The following is a 24275-nucleotide window of genomic DNA, read 5'->3' as shown; positions in this document are numbered from 1 at the left end:
AAAAAAAAAAAAAAAAAAAAAAAGAAGGAAAAATTGAACTCAAAACAGATTACCCTAATCTAATTGTAATGTTAACTCAAATGCATAACAATCTCAAATCTATTCCCAAATATTTTTGTTCTTATTGCCTAATTCAAAAGAAAGGAACATTAATGTTAGGTTTTGGTCTACTCTAATGGAAAGTGACCGGATCGGTGTTATCGGTTTAAGTGAAACCAAACCGAGTCTCCTGAATTCAACTTTATTTAGTTCGGTTCAATTAGCGGGCTTTTTGACCTGTATCGGTTAAGGAAGAGATTTTAAATCTCCTCGAAGGATGATTTGGGTGAAGACGACTACCAACGAACTGGGATCTTCCTCCTCCACCGATGGGAAACGCAAGAGGTTCCAAGGACCACAACAGAACAGTCAAGCTTAGACAATCTATTGCCGGCAGAAAGCTCAAAAAAAGATCTCTGGGGAATTTCGTCGAGCAAGTGGCGGGCCAAAAACGAAAAAGTTTGGATGATGGATTCTTTAAAGGATAATCCAAAAGTTGACGTAAACGATGAAGACTTCAGAATATCAGCTGAACGAGCTTAACTAGACTGGTTAGTGGTTTTCGTGGGTGGTCGTGATAGAATTGTTGATGATGCTAGTCTTAGGAGTTGGTAACGGCCTTAAAGAACCAGTGATCTTACCGGGAAGAGCTAACCGTATATGAGAGCATGGTGGTTTAGAGGTTAGTAACTATCTGTGGGATTGGCTAATCAAGTGTTGTAAACGTTTTTGAAGTTTCTAGGTTAATGCCAAAGGCTTCCTGAGAAGGGCTTACAGTGGATGATGATATGGGTTTTGGAAGAGTCGTATGCTGGTTATGAAAAAAGGAATCATGGAGCTGAGGCTAGTTTTACTCTCAGGTTTTTATTGGGAAAAGCCGTTAGATGTTCACTTGATAGTGAGAGAGAACCATAGCCAAGCAAAGTTTCTGATCACAAAAACATGGGTTGCAAGGAAAGTCACGTCTCATGGTTACTTTTGTTCTTTGAAACATGTTTTCCAAAGGTTTCAGTCCAAGACAAGTCAAGAGCTTCATTACAGAACATTGGAAAGAGCTTCTATCATTCTTAACTGTGGAGTAGATGGGTTTCTTAAATTGAGGGAGTTATGTGTTGCTTTAGTGATACAATGCGATGCAAACAGAGATGGTTCTAATTCAGATATTAAATCAGCCGTGAACTTCATTGGTGTCATTGGGTTAGCGCCAGCTCCTTGCACCGGAACAGATGAACACGAAACACAACCAGCAACATTGAGAGTGTTTAAGAACATTGATTGTAGAAGGTTTGAGATGATTCTTGTAGACATTGAAGTGGTCGACAGTAGTAAGCTGGTAAATGTAGGTGGGGAATCCTTACCATTCTTTCAGAGTTCCACTTCCTGCTTAACACCATCACGGTTTTCGCCTTCTTGTGTTTACCAATTTTCAGTGTATTACTCTTTTTGCCTTTTGTAATGATAACAAGTTTTCCAAGGTCGATTGCTTTGATATGAAAGTAACTCATTGGCCCCAATATCAATGTTTATTCGAGTAAGTTCACCAAAAGCAACAGAGAGTAATAAAAAGAAAGAAAGGTTTCTGACGATTAATAAACCCAAAAGGCAAAAGAGATTCAAACATCTAATGTTCCAAAGCAGAGTATAAAAGCCAGAGAGACTACGAGATCCAAAAGCCAAAGATCAAACATCTAATGATTCAAACATCTTTATCTTCCTATTGTCGAAAAATAAAAAAACATCTTTATCTTCCTGATTCAAAGCTCACCAAATCTGGCAGACACATATGGTTGGCAGATGAACCGAAGCTTCATCAGAGTCTCCTTCAGGCTATCATAGACAGGAAGATGCAGAGTAAAGATACATGCATTGGCAGTTGGAAAATGGGTTGATGGCAGAGTCTATTTGGAGATTCTAAACTTTTCTGTCAACCCAAAGAAACCATCTTTAGGGAGGTGACGAATTGCAGCCCAAAAGTGTAACAACTTACATTGTTCCTCATGGTTTAGATCTGTAACAGCCATCCAAAACCACTTTATGGCATCCTCGCTTTCTTCAAACCCATCGTACAGTGTATGCTTCTTCCACTGGTGTAAGTCAATTGTGTTTTCTTCTGCCCCATGAAGCATGTAGTCTACATCTTTCAACGTCAATGAGCTGAAAAAAGTTGAAGCTCTTGTGCCTTGTGAGAGCATTTCACTAAAACCAACTTCAAAACTCTCAATTTGCTTCTCGACCAGAGTAATGTAGCTTTGATGAAACATAAAATCAACATACTTATCCCTGTTGGTACTGCTCACTCTAACTGGTTCACCTTCTTCAGGGAAGAGGGTAGGAAATGTCAAGCCAAGCCCTTCTTTTTGATCGAATTCTGTTGGATCCATGTCCAGTATTTGTCTGAAGCTCTGGTACATTACTTTATCGGTTTTCTCAAGGTCTGTGTAGCAAAGTGTGACTCCAGAAAGCTGGAGGAAGAAGAGCGGGTCTAAGAGTATCCCAATACTGAGGTCATGCCTCAAAGCCAGGCCTAAGAATCTTCCAGCAAAACGAAAGTAAGGCAAATCGTCTGAGACCTGATTGGACTGTGGACAGGGACGGTACCTTCTCATATCATCCGGAGATGTACTGAACAACTGTCTTTTCCTATCAAACAACTCATCCGCAAGAAAATTTGACCATTCTCTCAAAACACCTTCTCCGATAGCAACTTCATGTCTAAACATAGGTGAAACACCAGCGTGGAAGAGCTCCGGCGTTGCCTCACTCAATTGTGTGAAAGAGTCTGCAAAGATGTTACAGCGGTCTACGGTGAAAATAAGCTTTCCCACGTCGTCTTCTTCTGCAACCTCTGGAAACATTCGTTTGCAGAACGTCATGCGGAAACGGTAGCTCGTGAAGTCTTTGATGGAAACAAGCCACTGACTATCCTCTATGGTTGCAAACCTCCTTAAAATCGCACATACTTCGTCTGGCCATGTTTTGAGGATGATCCCGAGATCATGTTTGACAATTTCATTGGAGTGAGATAAAATAGTGAGTTCCTTCAGATTCGAGTGACATATTTTCATATCCCCTTGGCTAGCAATGTCAATCAAGTCGCCTCCTTCTTTTTTTTTCGGGTCCATAGTGACGAGTAAGAATTTCGTGTTAAACAAACAATCATAACCTTCAAGTTGAAGGCTTCAACACCTGGACCTGCAACTGTTCATACCACCAACAAAATTGATATCTCAGCAACATGATGATAATCACAGAAGCAAAAGAGAAACCCTAAAAACTCGAGTTTCATCGATTCAACACAAGACAGAGAAAACACAATTCATACGCCAATCAAGAACGGCTCTGTTTCATCAGACTATGGTATGTAAGAAATCGAACTAAACCAAACCAGCACCAAGCTAATCAGCAAAATCAAAAAGAAAACCTAGAAACTCGAGTTTCAATTCAACACAAGACACAAGAAGAACAAATCATGCGCCAATCAAGAACCGCTCTGTTTCGTAAGACAAAGATATGTACGAAATCGACAAAGATATCTAAGAAATTGAACTAAAGCAGCAACAAGCTAATCAGAAACATCAAAAGAAACCCTAATAATTCGATACCAGACACAAAAACCAGATCATGCGCCAATCAAGAATGGCTTTTGTTCCAGCCGACAAAGCTACGTAAGAAATCGGCAAAGATGAATACGAAATTGAAATAGCCCAGATCATTACGTAGGACGGGATTGTGCTTCTTGTACCAAGAATCCATTGCCAATACTGAAAAATTCCTGCAAATTTTACACCATTAGAACAATTTCTATCGCACATCCAAGAAAAAGAAAAGAAAAAGGGTGAGCGAGAGGAAAAAATAAAGTACCCTACTTGAGAAAAATTAGGGTTTTTCGCCACAAAACTCAATTCAATCGCAAAAGGTCTGGACTTTACAAGACTCAGTTAATCTCTCTCTCTCTGCGCTCGGGGGAAGGTCTCTTGGGAACGTTAACGTTGGGGGAGATACATATAAGGAGGGATATAGCCTTTTAAACTTAATGTTAAGAAAAAAAAATAGAGCATTTCGTGATTGGTCCACGTGGAAAATGATGTCACCTCGTTTAGAATTTGAAATATTTTACTTATTATACAAGAAAACGAAACTAAATATTGGAAATGAAATTAGTAATAGTTTTGTTGAGCTTTTTATAGTTTTCTTCTTCTTACTGAAAATAAAATTAATAAATAAATAATTGCTTTGCAAGATTTTCAGGTCAAAGAGTTCCAAAAAAATCAGTTTTGGGGTGATCCCAATAAAGCTAAACTTCAAAATAACACAATCAAAATTTTTTACACTCTTAAAATCAATCTTCATTGTGGCCAACTTGGACCGTTTCCTTGACCTCTTCTTGGTGGTGTTGTTGTTTCCTTTTAGACTCATGGCTGCAAGTTCATTAGCTAATGACTCACACTGGCTACAACCACCCTCTGATGAAGAATCTGACCTCTCCTGCAACCATGCTTCCAACAAAGCTATCCCAAACCGATCTCAATATATATAATGTCTCGGTCTGTTACGTCCCATGGAGTCGCCAAAATTAATGGCTGGAGATCCACCTAGGAGATAAGAGAGTGGTATCCCTTCTGGGATGTAACAGCCTTTTAGCCATAGAGAACCACTACTGCATCCCATTAAGAAAGTTGCGGAACAGTTATTATCTAGCTTCTCTATTTCACGCCTAGGTATATATAAGGTTAACGATTAAACGGTTAAGAATCCAAAGTGCAAGAGGAATCATACCTCTTCCATGACCAAAGAAAAGAAAGAGAGAGCATGATTTTTTTAATGCTTCTGTCAACTCTATTGCACTTGGTTCTATTTCCCTGAAAGTATACACAAATTATGGAAGTTGGAAAACAAAGCATCATAACAAGGTTTAGTATAAAGTATGCTTTACCTTGAACTTTTGATCTCTGAACCAACTCTCAAACTTGTCTTGTGTATCGGTGAGATCACCACCGGGATTCAACAAGTAAAATGTACTAGCGGATCAATAAGAGGGAAGGAAGCATCTAATCAAAATCAGCAAGTTAGTTAAATTTGCATCAACAGCTTATAAACATCAGATGAACCTGAAATCCAATAGCTTCAAATTTCATATTCATCGAACCCAATATTTTTTATCTCATGCAAGAATTAAGAAACGGGTAAGATCTATGTTTTTCATCCAAGAATGGCAATAGATAAACCAAGGAGAACTTCCTCAATGATAGTCAAACTTTCTAACACATGTGTAGGAAAGTGATATAATTGACGAACCTGAACCTCGGAATCTAACACAAGAATGATTAGGTTCCCTAGTTTGGTTGCTGCGTCATGTATCCGTTTAAGGCCAATTCGTGCCACTTTTCAAAATATATTAGAGGCACGCAGCAGAGGTAGGAGTTTTACAACTATCTATCTCTACCTACATAGCAACCATTTCTTAAAGAAAGCTGAGCAACACATGCTTTTCCTTTAAAGTTTTCCGTCCCACCTCCAAGAATAACCTTCAAAAGCACAAAAGGGACGAGACAAAATGTTTCAAGAAATTATAAATTGAACAGTGAAACACAATTCAGCAACTGAAAGATAAACTGTCAATGATTAGAAGCTATGCAATACGCATTTGCACCTTTGTGTTTTTGGCTCAGCTTACTGGGTACAGAAAGCTCTCAAGCAATACGCAATAGGTAACATGTGAGAAGATGGAGTACCCTTCTTATTTGGCCCATGATGTACCTCACCTTGCTTTTCATACATACGAAATTTGGTCACAAAATATACAAGCAACTAATGAGCTGTTAATTCTTAAGGTACTAGGAGTCTAAGACATATACCAAACCAATATAGAGGTTGCTTGCTTCTGACAGAAAACAAATGCACTCAGTTAGATGTTCAGTTCCAGATGTCCCTGTCACCCTTGCTTTCCATATTAAGATTCTTGCTCTCTCTATATGCATATCCTCAGTGACATAATTAAACATCCTTCAAACAAAAGGATATCTGCTATTTTGATTGGCATCTCTTGACCTAGATTTGACCTTAATGTGAACCGAACTGCTTTTCACAGGCAAGAAGCTCCTGCAAGCATTTAAAGAAAAGAGAAAATGAGAAACATGAGGAAGTACAAACTCGTGTGGGCAACCCATTATTTTATATCCGAAGCTATTTCATCGAGGAGTCTCAAAATTTGAGAGCTTAATGGAGCATGCGGTACACAACATTATCTAAAGCATAGCTCCAGGGATTCTCTATCTTCATGTCTCCAGATCATTCACCATAACTTGAAACATAGTAACATCTGTTAAAGGTTAGAAAAGATAAATTGGTCTTTTAGGTAATAGAAAAAAGTAGTTGGTATTATTAATGGAATATTACCAATACTAAACATTAATCATCTTATATCATACATTATATACATAACACAGCCCATAAATAATGATTTTTCATTTATTTCTAATAAATTAGAGATGAGAAAGAGATAAACACACACACAAAGACATAAACACCTATCTAGCTCTCTATTCCTCCTCCTCAGTTTTGAAGTAAGAAAGTAGTGAAATTGTATCTACCATCTCAACTTGGGAAGGACAAGGCATCGATCCCATCCACCTTGGGAGCACAGATTGGAAAGTAGTGACGTGAACTCCATACTGGCCATCTAAATATGGTTCAAAAATATCATCCATGTGCTTCTCACACATAGACTGGTTCACGAAACAATTTTGAAAATCATCATTAACAGAATGGACAGTGAGGATGTTGTAGTTTTGCGTCTGCAAGTTACATGACACCACATAACGGTTCTGTTGACTCCATATATAGACAATATTGCAATCAAACGGATGCATGGCCAAAGGTGCATAATAACTGATATCATCATCAATACAAATAATCGGGAGGCAGATCTCCCACACAAGTTGCCAGGCTGAATCATCATCGTTGTTCAACAACCTCCAAACCTTCAAAACATTGTGAGCTAATGTTTTGATATACATGACAAATCCAGTGGATGTAGTCAAGGCTCTTTTGAAGTCTCGGTTGTGATTCAAATTATGATCGGGGAGAGGTATAACCCGACATAGATTGGACTCACCATAGAAATCATGAGCTATAAGTGCTCCGGGGGGCACATCAAGTACATCAAAACCTGAAGGAGATAAATAAAGCACCCCATGCAGATTCATAGGATTACTGACGCATGTGAAGTAATGGGGGCAATGGAGTTTCTTGCAAGTCCAGATGCCTGTCTCAGACGAATACACACAAAAACACAAACAAGTTGAGGATCCATCTTGGCTAGGTGTCATTGCAGCAGTCCTAATCACTTTGAAGCTCAAAACAACACCATCTTCGTCCACACGCGTCACCAAACCAGACAACAAAGTTACAAGTAGATATGGAGGGGAAGGGATTACAACCCACTGTTGTAAAAGTGGATTACCCACATAGGAAATGCCATCATATCCGTCCATCAAAACCAATCCGTTGGAAGAAGCCACATAGCCAAATCTACCGCTTATTTCAATATCCTGGATATAAGAACCTAGAGACTTTGGAAGACCCCATGTCTGGCATCCATGGAAGTCAATGAGTTCTCTTCGTGGATACAGTAGCGACCAAGAGGAAGAGGTGTTTTGGTGCAGAGACACAAAGAGATTGCGAAAATACACAGATTCCAGTGCCGATTTCCATGTTCTGCACACTGATTTGAATCTGAAAATGCTTCTCAAGGGTAACCTCGCTAGAATCTCTGTCAGTATTGCCTCTGGAACATGTGTGGTGGTGTAACTAGATACAGACGGTGAATGGTTGCTAACATCGACAGTGCTCAGGTCGATTGTGTTCTGTACCATTGACCTGAACCTCAGAGATAGCGGGATTGATATTTTGGCTATAATTTTTACCTGCTGTAAAATCAGTGAAAGGTTTGTCTTCATCATATCCATGGCCATGCTAGGATCAGAAAACATATGGGCTTGAGGATGGCCCCTGGGAACATGCATCAATCCATTTTCCTGCCACAATCAATAACACTTGTCACTGAGTAATAAAATTATTTGAACAGTACACTAGCTAACTAACGGTAGAGCTGGTAATAATCTTGTACATTGCAAATCTTGTCTAGAGCAAAACAAGGAGACAGTTTAAAGGATGAAAATTTCAAAGACAGATGATTCTACACAATCATTGCTCACACGACAGGCCGTTCGATAAAGGTCAGGTCATAACCCAATCCCCAGAAGCCAGAACCTTTTAGTGCAATGGCACGTTTTCAAATTGTCATAAAAAAAAAGCTCATATTAACTAGCAAATCTCTCAAGGACCTAAACTAGGCTTGACAAACCCAATTTTTCATGCAAGTATCAAAGAACAAATCAGATGAGAGAGAAGAAAGAAAATACTAGCTCATACAGGAAGGCAGAGAAAAGTTTAAAACACTAATCACCCACACACAAGTCCGTTATTACGAAGTAGAAAGTTACAAACTTTACTGAGAGAAACACGAAAGGGGCAAAATCCCAGAGAGCATACCTCGTTGCTGGATGTAGGAGGGACAAAATTAGCACTCCGAGCCCTACTGGCATCTGGAGTTGGAGAAGATCGAATGATCCCTGAGACCAAGTAGCGGAGAATCATCATGACGGCGAGAAGGATACAAAAACCATCAATGCCAACAACCACATATTCCGCCATTGATAAATCCTCCTCTACCGATCCGGATATGAGAGGATCTTCAATGTTGAACCAAAATATTGTGGATGTATAAAACGATTTGGGGAGAAACTCTTTATTATGTGTGTTGCTCATCGATCGATCTCAAGACGAGCCTCCTCTATACTTTCTTTATATGTCTCTTTAATAATCGTATAGTTACAATGAGAAAATAGATACTTTGTACTAATAAAAGTAAATATTCCAAAATCTCTTAAACAACTTGATAAATCAGTAAATATTCTAAATATTTTTAGGGGATGTATTGATATGTATAACGACTTTCAAAAAAAAAAAATTCGTAATTTTAGATTTGAGAGATTTAAGTTGGGTGAGTTTTTATATTATTTGGTGGAATTGTTTGTGATTAATTAGTGAGATTTTAAAGGGAAGAAAAAAAACAGTGTTTATTATTGTTATATGGGAGATTATATATATATATATATATATATATATATATATATATATATATATTTTAAATAATGATTTAAAAAAATTGCGAAATTTTGGTAATTTTAGATTTGAGGGATTTAAGTAGGGTAACCTTAAACTACCATTGTTGTTAGAACCACATAGAAGCCTTTTGGAAACCATGTTAATCAGATACCCTAGGGATGATCCCACTTATGAAGACATCTTGATGAAGCTTTACATTATGATCCCACCTCTACGGAGTGGGGGTTACTGATGCTTCACCAACTTTCTACCTATATCTTGCTTAACATCAAAGGTCTTTAAACCACTAACCAACTACTTCTTGAAGTCCTTTCATATTAGCTTGAAGACTAGTGGCATTATGACCCTCACTCCAAGGAGTGGTTACCACAACCTCATTAAATCATGCTCTAGCAACCTTGTACCAGCAACTACCTTTGTAGTAACCGGTTATCAGAGCCACAACACCCCTGCTCAACCCTTTGGCAACTCAGCTTTGCCAGGTTCATCTCTGCCCAGTCTTCGAAGTTTCAAGACAGTGGCTTCCTACTCCTTTGCCTTGCTCATGGAGTCTGCATCGGTTTGTCTTGACCTCACAAGTTCCATATGGCTTCCTAGCATGTGGTTCACAGCTCTCAAGCTCTTCACATTGAATGCTCCTATCTATCTTTGTATTTTTACTGCTCTATGCTTTGGATTAGTCTACCATGTGTTGTACTTTAAACTTTCCTTGTTTTGTATGTTATTTTCTGTTTGAATGGAATGATAACATCTCTTTTATCAAAAAAAAAGCTTTTATGATATTTGGTGGAATTGTTTGTGATTAATTTTGCTTTCATAGATTTAAGTAGGGTTAGTTATTTAGTACAAGCACATTTTCATGGTTTTCCCTGAAACATAAGATGAGAGAAGCCTTACACGATTTTATCTTTCTTTTGTTTCCCACTTCTGCTGTCCTGTCCTTTGTTATATTTGCTCATAAACATGGCTGAGGACCTCATAAGCAAGGTACATTTTTCATATTTAGAAGCTCCAGTTGTTAAATCCTCATTATGTCTTAGTCTTATTAGCCGTTTACTAAACTCAGCTCTTGTCTTTCATATTCTATTGAAGGCTAAGAATGAGCACATGAGGACATATCCCTAGTTACGCTTACGCATGTGGCTACAAGTTTTATGGCAAAATGTCCACTAACTGTATTCTTTCCACGAAAATACATTGAAAGGTTTCTTGTGGACTATTGTCTCCTTAAGAATCGAAGATTTTAGAACTAATAAAGAAGTAAAACTTATGATCCTTGTAAAATATGTGATGACAATATGAAGTTTAGGGAATCTGATTCCACCTGATAACTCTCTTTCTTGGAACAAACCACAAACCAACTTCCAAGTCCCCTTTGAAGTACACAATCTTTGGTTTTCTCGTCAATCTAAAATTTATAGGAATTAGAAGAAAGGACTGAACAACACCGCTTATATAGGATTTGCTTAAAGCGGTCAAGAATGTTCATGTTGTTCTATATAAGGATATTGCAGGAAGAATAAATCTGGAAAATGTGTATATCTGTGGATTTAGCCAAGGAGTTTATCTCTCTTTGCACCACCATACTTACTCATTTCCATGGTTTTTTTTTTTTTTAGTTACTGACTAAAATTCAACAAGATATGTTTGATGTTTTTGCATTCCGACTGCTGAGTTAGATCTTCTGCAGGTGCGTTTGGCTAGTGATTTTCTTCACGAAGACATTTAAAACATAAGGTTTTAAGACACTAAAACAATTTAATTATTATTTTTCTTTATCTAATATTTTTTTAATTTGAAGACATCTCCAACAATACATTCATTTTAAAAGGACTACACCTTCAAAATAAAGGTTTGAAAGTTAATTTTTTTTTTGAATTTAATGTAAAATTATATTCAAAAGAAAATGTACTTTGTTACAATTGGTGCAGCGTTTGCTTTATGTTTTTGAAACTAAAAATTAGACAGAAGATTAGAAATATAGAACTATAGCAAATGAGCTATTGTCGGGACTGCAACCATAGTTGGTATGCTTCCTCATAACGGCGATCTCCCATCTTCCCGATTGCAGTTAGCTGGTCCTTGATATGCTTATCAACCCAACCAATGAGCTGAGGTGCAGTGTGAGCCGCCTCACCATGCCTCCGTCCATTCCGCTCACGCCAAATGGTATAAACGACTATCTGGAAAAGACTACAACGAAGAAAAATCTCGACACGACTATTGTGATCACTTGAGATGGAGTCAAGTAGAGCAACCCAATCAGTCGAATATTGTGTTCTAAAAATTCCTTTTGCCAAAGAAGCCCATACCTCAGTAGCGTAAGAGTCAATTACTCCAATGATACACCCTCAAATTCCTTTTTTATAATTTTCCTATTTTACATTATAGTCCACAATATTACCAACTATTAGTTATAATGATAAAGCTTTCATATATAAATATAAAACATACAATTAAAAATTAATCAAACCATATTAATAAATACAAAACCTTATATGTTAATACAAAATAATATATAATTTTAAAAAATTATAAAATAAAATTACATGCAAAAATATTACATTACTCAATATAATTATTTTTATAATGCTTCCATATATGATTAATTAGTCTGTTTTAAAACATTTATGCTTAATTTTATTGTTGTATAAAATTTGTTTCTAAATGGTATATCATTCATATATCAATAATTACAAATTTAATTAACTTATTTGAATTTATGTAGATATATTTCAAACAATTGAATTTAGTAGAAATAGTTGTAAAATTTAAAAGTGATAAAGACTAAAATGAAATATGTGAAAGATTTTGAGGGTTTCAATAATGCATATTCAAATTTGAAGGTTCACTATTTAACCCTTGTTGGAATTGAAATCTCCAGTATTGAGGGTTTGAGGGCTTGTCGGAGATGCTCTTAATATGAGAGATAGAGATGATCTAATGGTCCAGAATTAAAACAACCTCCCAAAACCATACGAGTTTAATTGCGTATTGAGAAATTTAAGTTCCTATCCTAATTTATGAAAATGGTAGTGCATATTGAGAAATTTAAAATGTTTAAAATACTTGTTATGTTTTTGTTATTTCTACTTGTTGGAGTGAAGCAATTTCATGATAATGACTTTAGGAGTATATATTAGTATTATCTAATGTGTAAATAAAAATAACATGGAATATATATCTAATGTTGCCATGACAAAATTTTATTTTATAAATCATTATATTTTCATTGTCGTTTAATTGGTAGAGATGTTATTATTTGTTTTATTCCCCAAATCAGGTAAGTGGATAGTTCAACTTCAACTATACATAACTTGAAAGGTCCATAAACTAAAAAAAATATGACATAAGCGAATCTTACTATACGAATAGTAAGCGATGATAATTTATTAACTAGTTTGCTGTTGGATTCTATTCAGAAAAGGTCAAAAGGATAAGAACATGGTTAGAGATTTAGCAGCAAAAACATTGAGATCCGTGATTGGTGGATTAACAACAAGTTAACAAAGTTTAAAAAAAATTGCATCTCGATTTTTTATTTTAATAGATAAGATTGACTTCTTGTCCCCAAACATATTTTTTTTTGGTCAAAGTCCCCAAACATATATCTGACGTTTTACTTACCTTAGTCTTTCGATGTTAGTATTTTTGTTCTGTCCAAATTGTTCAGCAGTTAGTGTTGATTGCCATATTGTCGAATCTTTTTCGAGCCGTTTCACATTCACTCAAGCCAGCTTATTAATCTTTAACCCCTAGGCATATAAACGAACATTCTGATCAATCTCGTCACCAAACCACACGCTCAAGACCATTTCAGTTGCTATTTCTATTCACTTAAGTAGACACTCTGTTCGATCATAAAATAGTGACTTGTCGGGATTAAATACGCAACATCTAATATTGGAGTTCGATTCGAAGGCGATATCAAATGCAGTCTTTAAAAATTGTGTTCCATAACACAAATGCTTAACTAAACGTTAAACCAATTGCATTTTTTATTTTATTTTTTTTCATTTAAAATCCACCATCACTAGATTTTTATTAAAAACCTGTTTACATCATTACAATTAAGTACATCTCAAGAATTTATAAAGAACTGATGTATAAGTTTTATTCTTGCAATGTTCCCTGTATACAAAACTACATATTAAAATCTGTCGTTATTTGAATCCTTTCTCGGTCGGCTCGAGAGGATTCATGTGGTCTATTTAGTACTACTAATTAATTAATTTATTAGCACGACTAATTAGCTGATGCGATGTATTTGTTTCACAATTAATTAAGTCATGTTCTAAATTAAAAACTCCAAATTATCATCAAAAGTTGCATCTTCAGTTATTATAGTGAAGGCTTGCAATTATTACGTATCATGTGAAGCTTTTTTGAACTGGTTAATACACAGTCACGTAAATTTCTTACGATAGTAAGCATTGAGTTTGCAAAAATATTATCAAATTAATCGCATGCTTTAGTTCATAATCGACGAGGTTTTCTCAACTTTCCAACTTTTAAGTATCCTGCAACAAGTAACAACTCAACTATGATTTAACCAATAGAAGTAAATAAAAACCACCTTCTCCATGTTAGCTGATATGACATTGTCATAAATATATTACAAAACAGATTTGGAAAGAATAAATCCATCACGGATGTATTGTACCGAATGCTTCAAAATTAGGTACACAAAAGTACATAAATTTGTTACTTTCAATCCTTCCCTTCCATAAAGCCTCCCAATTTCTTTCTTTCCATTTTCTTTTGGCCGAACAAAATACTTCTTTTCTTTCATTTTTAATATTCGTGCAATACATAATTTGGTTCTTCACTTCTTCTAAAATGGTGGTAAATATGTTTAAACACTTCTGTTCCAAAATCAAATTTATAAATTATAATTTGGTTAACCTTTTATAATGCTTATCAATAAAAGAATTTGCCCGATAAGTTCTGTACCTAGTGGAATTTTCAATTTTGTCCACACAAACGAAAAAAAAAATCTCAGACGGGTGTCAAAAACATGTCTTATTCATATATATATATACACATTTAATAATTTTGAAATATTTTGATACGAAGAGAGAAATTGAAAGAAAAAAGAAGGCACTTTCTGTGAACCGAAACATGTTACACAGATCGCACGCGCCGTGCCGACTGCCGACCAAATCCCAACTCCATGTCTCTCCAACACACATGCTTGGCTTTTGTCTTCTTCATTATCCGATTATATATGTTTTATATTTAAAAACTGAAATAATTTAAAATCTGTGTAGAAGGTTTCCATTTGATATCCATTATCTGGGCTATATCTTTAAACATGGCCGTTTATGTTATCCTTTATATAATATGAATCGAGTTCAATCTTATTAAATTCATATTATTAAATTTGGACTAAGACTTAATTAGTCTATATACATAGTAGACTGATAGACAAACCCATATGTGCATGTACACTAAACGACATATTGACCATATAAATGATTAATACATATAATAATAACAATAAAGTACAATTGGATATATAGATGAAATTACAACAAGAAGCATTACTTTTACTCACTTGTGTAATGATCATAAAGTTTGACTAGCTACTGTTTTATTATGTTGCGTAAGGACTGGTGAACATATATATCATGCCAGATGCCTTCGATCGGAAAATAAGAGTTCTTGGCCATATATAGATTGAAACATATACGGACATATGGTCTCTAAGACATAGCTATTAGCTTGCATTTAAATTCTAAGGTGACCAAAAAAAAAAAAACTACAACGAAACCTTTAGGTCAACTTTGCATATTATCGTACGAAACTACGAATGTACTTGCGATTGACTTTGAAAACCCTTTGCTCATTAATTGGAGGGTTGACCTTGGAAACGCTAAGCAAAGTATGACTATTCACCAACGAAAGACACCACACTTAAAGATATGGTCACAAAAAAATCTTAAGTTTAACAGTTAGTTTATTAATTTACTTTTTATGAGTACTATACGGACATAAGAGTTCTTGGCCATATATAGATTGAAACATATACGGACATCTCCCTTACGTTATTTTTTCCAACATCTTCGTAATGACAAATTTTTGTTCTCAAATTATGAATAAAACCGTGAAGAACATGTTATTTTATTCAACCATTTGACAAATCTTGAATTAAGAGTTTGGTCTTGACACAAAGTAGCCTCGTGGCATAAAAACATCAATGGAAGAATCGATAAACATAATCATCTCGTGATACGAACAAGTAAAAATCTTTTAATACAATGAATAAAATAATTCCAAAAACGACAATGAACTAAAAGAAATTGCTATGAATTTACATTTAAAAACAAAATTTTTTTTTTGTATTAGTGACATGTTACATTTGGAAAACAATACATCATGCACATGTATACACCGCACGGACACACATATTAACCATTCAACGGTCACACCTCAGATGCTATAAAAAGAGGTTGCTTTGCTCTCTCTGTTCTCAGAATCAAATCACTCTTCTTCTTCATCTTAAACTGTAACACAGAACACAGATCAGAGAGACATATAGCAGAATCCAAAGTTTCGAAATTTTCGATCAGATCATCTTCTCCAATTCTCAAAACGCAGTTTTTAACAAACCCATTTCATAATTATTCAAAAGGTTGCATCTTTTTTTGTAAGTCTCTGTTTTTCTTTTTCGGAATCTACTAAACAACTATGAAGAGGCTCCGAGGTTTCAAGATCGGACACAGATTCGTCAAGATCTTCAAATGGATAATCCGAAGTAGAAGAAACCAAACCGGGAAACGCCAATGCCTAACCGGGATTCTTAACCCGGTTACAAAAATCTACTCTTTAGCACAGCGGTGTCTCCGTCGTGGAGCTAATAGACTGTGCGGAGGAGGAATGAAACCGGGTCTGACCCGGTTAGGTGACGAGCCGAAGACGCCAGCGGTTCCTAAAGGACATTTAGTGGTTCACGTTGGGGAATCCGGCGACGATACGCGGCGTGTGGTGGTTCCGGTGATTTACTTTAACCATCCTCTGTTCGGAGAGTTGCTGGAGCAGGCGGAGCGGGTTTACGGGTTTGAGCAACCGGGTCGGATTATGATACCTTGTCGTGTATCGGATTTTGAAAAGGTTCAGATGAGGATCGCCGCATGGGATCACTCCCGACGGAAGAGAACTTTTAAGATTCTCTAATTTTTACCTCTTTTATTTTTACAGTTTTAGCTTCTTCTTTTATTACCAAAGAGTCAAATGTCAAGTTTGTGTGAATATCAAAGTTGATAGGTTATACGCATTACCCATACAATTTCTATGTTATTCAAACACAGATTTGCAAATGAGATAATAATTTTTATTTTATCAGTTTGTCGTATCCACAGTATAATCTGGATTTATGTTATTTGTTGTTTTGTTTCTTTCAGACAAGTGATTTGTATGGTACATACATTGGTACCTATCACGTATCATAAAAATCTCATATCAACATGGGTAGGTCAAGATTTATTTTGTGACATGGGGTTATCTGATTATCTCTAGTTATGAATCTTATGATTTTGAAAGTTATCTAACATGTTGAAAAAAATCGAAGTTCGGAATAAAATGTTACTCCAAACTCCATATATTCGTCTTGGAAAAGCATATAATAGGTACAATATTGTTGATGTTGGTTTTAGTTAGTAAACATTATGACATGGGGTTATCTCTAGTTATAAACCTTATGATTTTGAAAGTTATCTAACATGCTGAAAAAATCGAACTTCGGAATAAAATGTTAACCCAAACTCCATATATTCGTGTCTTGGAAAAGCATATAAGGCACAATATTGTTGATGTTGGTTTTAGTTAGTAACCAGTTAAAGTTACACAAGGGAATTATTATTGATGGTGAATAGATTAGTCCAAGGTTCAATGTGAGGTAATAAAAAAATGTGGTTCAAATTTCGGATTTGTTAACATATTTTGTAGATTTAATAAATATACGAAATAAAATTTTAAGATTTAAGTCTTAATGATCTGTAGCTCCCTAAATGAATGTGGTTCATAAATTAAAGAGTTAAATGTTTAAATTAAACTAATTCGTTACTATTGACATCAAGCTGGAGTAGCTCAGTTGGTTAGAGCGTGTGGCTGTTAACCACAAGGTCAGAGGTTCGACCCCTCTCTCTAGCGTTTTATTATATTTTGAACTAAATGCAGCAAACGAACGAAACGCCCTTTGTCTTTCAAATTCTGCGAATGAATAACTCTCATTTGCTCCTAAGCATGAACTTAATTAGAGATAATACTTTTTATTTTTTCCCTTGCATCTGAATCTTTCTTTCTTTGGGAAAAAAACTAAACTGACCCAAATTAAGAGATTAATTACTTAATTAACTCATAAAATATGAGGGTTAGTTGAGCTATTTTTATGCCTAAAATATATATTTTTTGCAGAAAAAATAAAAAGTCAAATTTACCCTTTAAAAAAATACCAGCATTTAAAAAATATATATATATATTTTCAAAAGTCTGTCGGACTAGTTGTGACAGATTTGTTTATTTACGACAGATTTGTTTTTGCACGACAGATTTATTTGTGCATTTCCGACAGATTTATTTTGATTGACAGATTTATTTGAAGATAGTTACGACAAATTTATAATTAGTGACACATTTATTTTAACGGCAGACTTATTTATAAAGACACCACAAACTTTCATAATATATGGCAGATTGGTTATAATATGTGGTAGATTTATTTTTTACAGTTGTTACAGATTTATTTTTTCGCTAAAAATCTGTCGTATTGTGATAGATTTTTTTATGAAAAAATAATTACTAGTTTGACGTCTAGTGATAACAGATTTATTTCATATTAGAACATATTTTTTAATTTAACTAAAAATTTGTCGTTTGATAACAGTTTTGTTAAAGTTTATTAAAATTGTAAAGAGACCTACGTTAAAACCATATGTTATGGCAGATTTGTTTATGTTATGACAGCATTGTTTTTGGCTTAAAAAAATCTGTTGTTTGATAACAGATTTATTAGATGTAATTATAGTGACAACAAATTTATTTTATGTTATGACAGATTTATTTTTTTGTTATAACAGTTTTATTTTTGGCTTCCAAAAATCTGATGTTTGTTACCAAATTTGTTTAGATTAGTTGTCATATTCGCCATTAAAATCATTAATTGTTTCTCTATTTTCTATTTATATATCATATTCTTATACATTAACATAGATATATGTTTTAAGTCATATTTTATACATCTTTTTTTTGACAAATCATAATTTTATATATCAGATTTTTTATCATATTCTTTTTCTAGAGATTTGAAGAAAATTATATTTTAAACATCAACACAGATATATTTTTTAAATAATATTTTTAATCATATTTTATTTCATTATAGTTTTATAAAACATGTTTTCGAATTTTTTTTCAAAAAATCATATTTTAATACATAATATTTTTATAAACATATTTTCAAATAAAAAATTTTAAAAATCATATTTTAACTTATTATTTTATACACTATATTTTTCTTTTCTTTTTTTGTTTTATTCTTTTTTTTTCTTCAAATTTTCATTTTTTCTAATAAAAAAACTTAATTATTTTTTTTTTTGTGTTTTTGGTCTTTTTACATAAATATTGTGTCAATCTAATAATGAGATACTATAGTATGGCAATTGAGTTATTTTTACCCAAATTTGGTTCAATCTAGTGTATTTTCACTTCTTTCTTTGCGGTTCTTAATCAATTAAATACAAAAATTAGTACTCTGCCATTGAAACGTTCAGGAAAGCTGTTAAAGAACAATGACTAAAACTGAATGATTCTAATTTCTAAGAAAGTCAAGGAACTGTATTTTAATTTCAACCAGAAAAACTGTATTTTAATGGAGTAACTTATCAAGTAGTGACTAAATTAAAAATATAATCAAGTTAGTACAAAAAATTCTGCCTTGCCATTGAAACTTCAGAGCAACAAGTAACTTGGAAGAAACTTAACGATTCTGAGAAAGTCAAAGAGGAGGAATAATTCTTTTTCTTAGTGGTGTAAATTATCAAGACAGACTAAATCAAATATATAAAACTTATAGAGCTTTTAAGCTTTTTTACCAAAATTAAAATTAGGGCTTTTATTAAAGAAAAACTATTATTATACTTAACTCTTTTAGAGCTATCTTTTGTTTGTTTTAAAGACCAAATCTAATTCACTATTGTAAGTTTTTGACCTTTTTCCTATTTTTTTATCTTATAACTGAATTTCGTATAAGAAGTGCCATACGTTCTAACGTACACTTAAAAAGATTAGGCATATATAGTTTCCACCTCTCTTGCTTTAACAATCTTCCAAAATTAATAACCCACTAACGAACAAAAGTTAAATTCGAATGGACTAATATAGGAAAAAAGGAAATTATTATTTACATTTTCCATGAAATAGAATGGCACTTTTTTCTTGTTTTGCATAAAGTTGTACAAAAGAAGTGGTTCTCACGTTTTAATACACAAAAGCCATACCCGAAATTTAGTTCCATTTCCCTACTTTAAAAATAAAATAAAATAATATATATTCTCCGAACAAATCAACAAATCAAATGCCATATAAGAAAGTCGTACACATTTGGTCAACATTGTGAAGCCAAAATAACACGACTCATGTTAATATGTTATTTTATCAAAATAAGTTCATAACTCTATAAATATATGATAATGTACTTTGGAGAAGTCACATACAACACAGAAAAAAAAGGAGCTAATCACTAGTCAATCAAAAACAAATCGAAAAATATTAAACCTTTGTTTTTGCCGGCGATCATGGCTTACACAAACAAAGTTAAGGCAGCGGCTGCGGTTGCGACAGTGGTGTTGTTTCTAGCGGTTACGATCGCTGATGCACAGTCTATGCCGCCAATGCCAAAGCTGAATCCTGTGTGTGCGTTGGCGGATCTCCCACACATCATCGAACTTTGCTACGTAAATTTGGATTTGAAGCCATCTGAAGAATGCTGCACTGAACTCAAATCGGCGGGCAAAACGCAAGTGACTTGTCTCTGCGACAACTTCCTTGCACATTCTTCCAACGCCAGCATCACCCAAGCTCGCTACGACCTAGTCCACGAGGCCTGTGGCGTTTTCGAGAAATATGCCTGTAAAGGTACGTACTTTAGTCTCTGTTTTTTCATGGCTTGTCATCTAGTATTGTTCAAAGTTCAAACTATATTATGTTTTCAATCGAGCAAAGATAAATATCTACCGTCGCCACCGATTTCGCATGATTTTTTGGTTTAAGATAGATGGTTATATAATATATATATATATATATATATATATATATGCCTGTTAATATTTTATTAAATTTTGAAGTTATGCATATCAATTCGTACGTTAAGAACACGATTATCATAGCATTATGTTAAATGCAACTACTATACTATGTTTTCATAATTATTGATGAAAAGAAATTAAATAATGCCGTAATTCATAAAATCCTTACGTTGTGTACATCTATTAAAAAAACAGTTTTGATTTTGTGCCAAATTGCAAAATGTACGTACGAAATATGTCAAAAGTTGCTGACAAAGAAAAAGAAATATGTCAAAAGTTCATTCAAAAATTTATTAGAATCGACTACAAAGGGAAGATGAGATTGTAAAATCGATGGATTTTTAATGCATGCAATTTGAAACAAAATTTATTGTAATATTATGGTAATTAATTGATTTTTATTTTGCGTGGTAAAGGAGGAGACGCCAACGGAGGATCAACGAACATGATTGCTGCATCAATGGGTCTATTTGGTTTGGTTGCAAGTCTTTTCTTATAATTTATTTCAGTTTGACCTTCCGAATTCAATGTAATTCTGTGATATCCCGGATATTTATAAAAGACATTCACATATGTTTTTGTAATCATGTTGATAATAATTGTTTTACTCTACACTGATTTATATATTTTTGAGAAACTACTTGATCAAGTCAAATTAAACAAAGAAAAATAAAATTAAACAAGAGTAATTTGATCAATTCAAAATACATCAGCAGTTTTGTATAATATTGTATCTAGCCTACGTGAGACCCCTTCTACAAGCGAAGACTTACAGGGCAAAAATATTTCCACTAGTAGTACATCTGGTTTAATATGTACTAGTGGGTTTAAGGCCAAACCATGCTTGGCGCAGTATCTTTGCTGGCCGGAATCTTCGTCTGAAAGGGTCAAAATGCATATGGTGGGTAATAATGGACAGATCATTAACATGGGAAACCTATATTTTCTTGTATTGATTAATAGTATCAACTATGTTACATTCCACTATTCTTCTATATATGGAAATGTATTTTTGAGTTTTGAGAAGTCACAAACGAAAAAACAAAAGTGGGCTAGTCATTTAAATGGCGTACACAAACATGATGGCGGTTGCGGTTACAGCTGTGCTGTTTCTAGCGGTTACGATTGCTCCTCAGTGGACGGAGGCAAAGAAGCCACCAAAGACGACGGATACATCGGCTACAGTGTGCCCGTTTGCAATCCCTGAAATCGTCCAAAATTGCTATGCAACGATGAGTGTGTTGCCATCAGAAGAATGCTGCAAGGATCTCAGAACGGCGAGCAAGACGGAGGTGACTTGTCTCTGCGATAATATCATTGTACATCCAAATCCATTATACGCCAACATCACCAAAGTTTACTTCAACCAAGTCAGCATTGCATGTGGCGTTCTCGACAAATATGCATGCAACGGTACGTCGGTAATTACGTTGATTTTTTAATTAATTATGAGTTCGAAAGTTTTAATCCTGTGATTTAGTTATGCATGGTATTATGTAATTACTCATACAATATCTATATTACTTCTTCTTTTCTTTTTCATATCTTTATTACAACAATTAGGACACGATGATCATTGATCACAAAATTATTAGATTCAGTGATTAAAAGAAGGTGCGAATATAAAATCCATGGATTGAGTAGTTTCTTAGTGAGATTTGAAACAAGAGCCATGGTGGTATATATTATTGTAATTAATTGGTTTTGATTTTATGTGGCAAAGGAGGCGACGCTAATGGAGGAGTAACGAACAAGATTGCTGCATCAATGGCTCTTTTTGGTTTGGTTGGAAGTCTGTTCTTTTAATTTATTTCAATTTTACCTTCCAAATTCTTATATAATAAAAGAATGATGATATAAAAGAGAATAATGTTCAAACCCTCTATCTTTACTAAAATAATCTTAATAAATTTTGATTAATTGTGTCTAAAACAATGGCATATGTGAAAATCTTTTACTAAAAAATGATGTGCACAAAATGTATTTCAAAAATGCTAATATCATTTTTTTTTAAATTGAGCAAAAACATCAACTCTGAATAACAACATCATCAACCTAGGATTATATATAATCATACATAATTAAAATAAAAAACCTATAGAAATTTTTAGCATTTATCACAAGAAACTAGATCTAAAATTTTTGGTGGTAAGGGCAACCCTGATTGGCTTGGTTGACAAAAAAAAATCCTTCCATTTCTATCAAGGCACATTGTTGCTCAAACCTATTTGTCAAAGCCGCGAAGCCATAATCCCTGTAATAGAGCTATACTTGAACTTGAAAGTCTTATACAACATAGAAAAAATATAAATCTCGCTTAGGTTTTTGTACCAATTATCAAAGAATGATTGACGAACTGGTTTAAAGAGAAGCAAGAGTACGTAATGTGTTAACTTTATAATAAATTAAGAAAACCAAATATATTTTCGCGCACCGACTTTAATTTTATTTTTGTTACTTTATTGTATTCAAAATGGCAAAAGCACCATAAGATTTTCTTCTCAAGATATTAAAACAAACCAAAAAGAGATCCAAGATTAGGTTATTGCCTCAAATTCACCAACTTTAGGTATTTTAATGTGAGGGGTTTATTTTCCAGTTGATATATATACCAAGGGTTTAATTAATTATAGAATTATTATTAAGTTTTGTTTGCAAAACCCGGATGATAAACCGAAATACCTTCTCGGGTCACCGGACTTTTTGAAAATTAGCAATTCAAAAACTAAGGTCAAGAGATCTAGAGGAATCTCCGATCAGGTCTTAGGGTTACGGTTCTTCCCGATGACGGCAATATTTGAGAAAGAGAGAGATTTCTTTTATCAAAAGAAAATATTTGAGAGTAAGAGGACAAAGAAATCTCTAATACAAAGATTTTATAAACCGAAACGATTGAATAATCTCGGAATTTTTATGGTCTTGCTTTGTTCAATATGTGTTTTCCTGGTCCATTATTTATAGCCCGTTAATCAAATCAGTGTATATATTTTGTTCACTTGTGTTCAACAAGGTGTAAAGATTTTGTTCAACAATGTGATTCGCACGTCCTATATACACCCAAATGCTCTACCATAAATTTAATTTCGTTATATTTATGAATCAGCACAATAAATTTCATTACTGTCACTGAAAGAGTTTGGTCTGAATTCTAAAATCTCCAGTAAATTACATTTGAGTTACAAAGGATTTAATGAAAAAGAGTCAACAAACCAAACATTACTTATACACACATACATCATGAGAAAGAACCGTCGTTCCATCTCAATGAATAATCAGTTATATTATAAATCCTGATAAAAAAAATACTAATAGTTAGTTGTATGATCGTAAGAATCTTGGTTTATATTAATGAAAACATATCTTTGAGTTGTCATCGCCGTCCACTCCATTCCATTTTATATACTACTTAAAGTTTGATTTTGATTTCTCTCCAATTAAACATGAACATGTGTCGTAACTCGTAACTCATAACATATAATAGTTATCCTAAAAAAACACAGGTATTTTGCGAGGAACATGGGTAGGGAAAGAAAGTCGCAGTTTTTTTGGTCAACTATATGTAAATATAAAACAAGGATTATGAAAATAAAAATAAAAAATAAAGGAGAAATCATTGACTGATGAATCAATAATGTATACATTGCCAAGACTCTACTCTCTATATATACGTCAATGAAGTTTTTGTGAGAAATCACAGAAACACAAAGTGATATAATTAAAAAAAAAAAAAAAAAAAGCGTTTTA

At 34.0% G+C, this 24275-nt stretch overlaps 5 protein-coding genes and 1 non-coding gene across 6 annotated transcripts; 4 read left to right on the top strand and 2 right to left on the bottom strand.

Moving 5' to 3' along the window:
- Positions 1938–3161, bottom strand: LOC104727832 (E3 ubiquitin-protein ligase UPL5-like). Its single transcript, XM_010446902.1, has one exon. The coding sequence runs from the start codon at positions 3159–3161 to the stop codon at positions 1938–1940; it is 1224 nt and encodes a 407-aa protein (XP_010445204.1).
- Positions 6579–8754, bottom strand: LOC104727831 (putative F-box/kelch-repeat protein At4g22430). Its single transcript, XM_019231816.1, has 4 exons — positions 8593–8754; positions 8143–8181; positions 7965–8075; positions 6579–7904 (listed from the first exon to the last, which is right to left on the bottom strand). The coding sequence occupies exons 1-4, from the start codon at positions 8752–8754 to the stop codon at positions 6579–6581; spliced, it is 1638 nt and encodes a 545-aa protein (XP_019087361.1).
- Positions 15666–16569, top strand: LOC104722783 (auxin-responsive protein SAUR36). Its single transcript, XM_010441007.2, has one exon. It carries the CDS (start codon positions 15919–15921, stop codon positions 16402–16404), a length of 486 nt encoding a protein of 161 aa, XP_010439309.1. The 5' UTR covers positions 15666–15918; the 3' UTR covers positions 16405–16569.
- Positions 17306–17379, top strand: TRNAN-GUU. Its single transcript has one exon. It is a non-coding gene; the product is annotated as a tRNA-Asn (tRNA).
- Positions 19938–21145, top strand: LOC104722782. Its single transcript, XM_010441006.1, has 2 exons — positions 19938–20361; positions 20948–21145. Exons 1-2 carry the CDS (start codon positions 20022–20024, stop codon positions 21028–21030), a joined length of 423 nt encoding a protein of 140 aa, XP_010439308.1. The 5' UTR covers positions 19938–20021; the 3' UTR covers positions 21031–21145.
- On the top strand, positions 21544–22383 carry LOC104727830. Its single transcript, XM_010446900.1, has 3 exons — positions 21544–21944; positions 22255–22323; positions 22379–22383. The coding sequence occupies exons 1-3, from the start codon at positions 21596–21598 to the stop codon at positions 22381–22383; spliced, it is 423 nt and encodes a 140-aa protein (XP_010445202.1). The 5' UTR covers positions 21544–21595.

This window comes from Camelina sativa, chromosome 11 (genome assembly GCF_000633955.1).
Source record: "Camelina sativa cultivar DH55 chromosome 11, Cs, whole genome shotgun sequence".
NCBI classification, from domain to species: domain Eukaryota; kingdom Viridiplantae; phylum Streptophyta; class Magnoliopsida; order Brassicales; family Brassicaceae; genus Camelina; species Camelina sativa.
Note: the sequence above shows the minus strand (reverse complement) of the source record. Positions and strands in the feature narration are given on the sequence as shown.

Bases quoted from the DNA above. Each gene is read 5' to 3' on its own strand.
- LOC104727832 (XM_010446902.1), bottom strand. From the start codon at position 3,161: ATGGACCCGAAAAAAAAAGAAGGAGGCGACTTGATTGACATTGCTAGC.
- LOC104727831 (XM_019231816.1), bottom strand. From the start codon at position 8,754: ATGGCGGAATATGTGGTTGTTGGCATTGATGGTTTTTGTATCCTTCTC. The intron at 8,076-8,142 runs GTTAGTTAGCTA...TGATTGTGGCAG, and splicing joins AGATTATTACCAGCTCTACC to GAAAATGGATTGATGCATGT. The intron at 7,905-7,964 runs GTAAAAATTATA...TCAATGGTACAG, and splicing joins TTTCACTGATTTTACAGCAG to AACACAATCGACCTGAGCAC.
- LOC104722783 (XM_010441007.2), top strand. From the start codon at position 15,919: ATGAAGAGGCTCCGAGGTTTCAAGATCGGACACAGATTCGTCAAGATC.
- LOC104722782 (XM_010441006.1), top strand. From the start codon at position 20,022: ATGGCTTACACAAACAAAGTTAAGGCAGCGGCTGCGGTTGCGACAGTG. The intron at 20,362-20,947 runs GTACGTACTTTA...TGCGTGGTAAAG, and splicing joins CGAGAAATATGCCTGTAAAG to GAGGAGACGCCAACGGAGGA.
- LOC104727830 (XM_010446900.1), top strand. From the start codon at position 21,596: ATGGCGTACACAAACATGATGGCGGTTGCGGTTACAGCTGTGCTGTTT. The intron at 21,945-22,254 runs GTACGTCGGTAA...TATGTGGCAAAG, and splicing joins CGACAAATATGCATGCAACG to GAGGCGACGCTAATGGAGGA.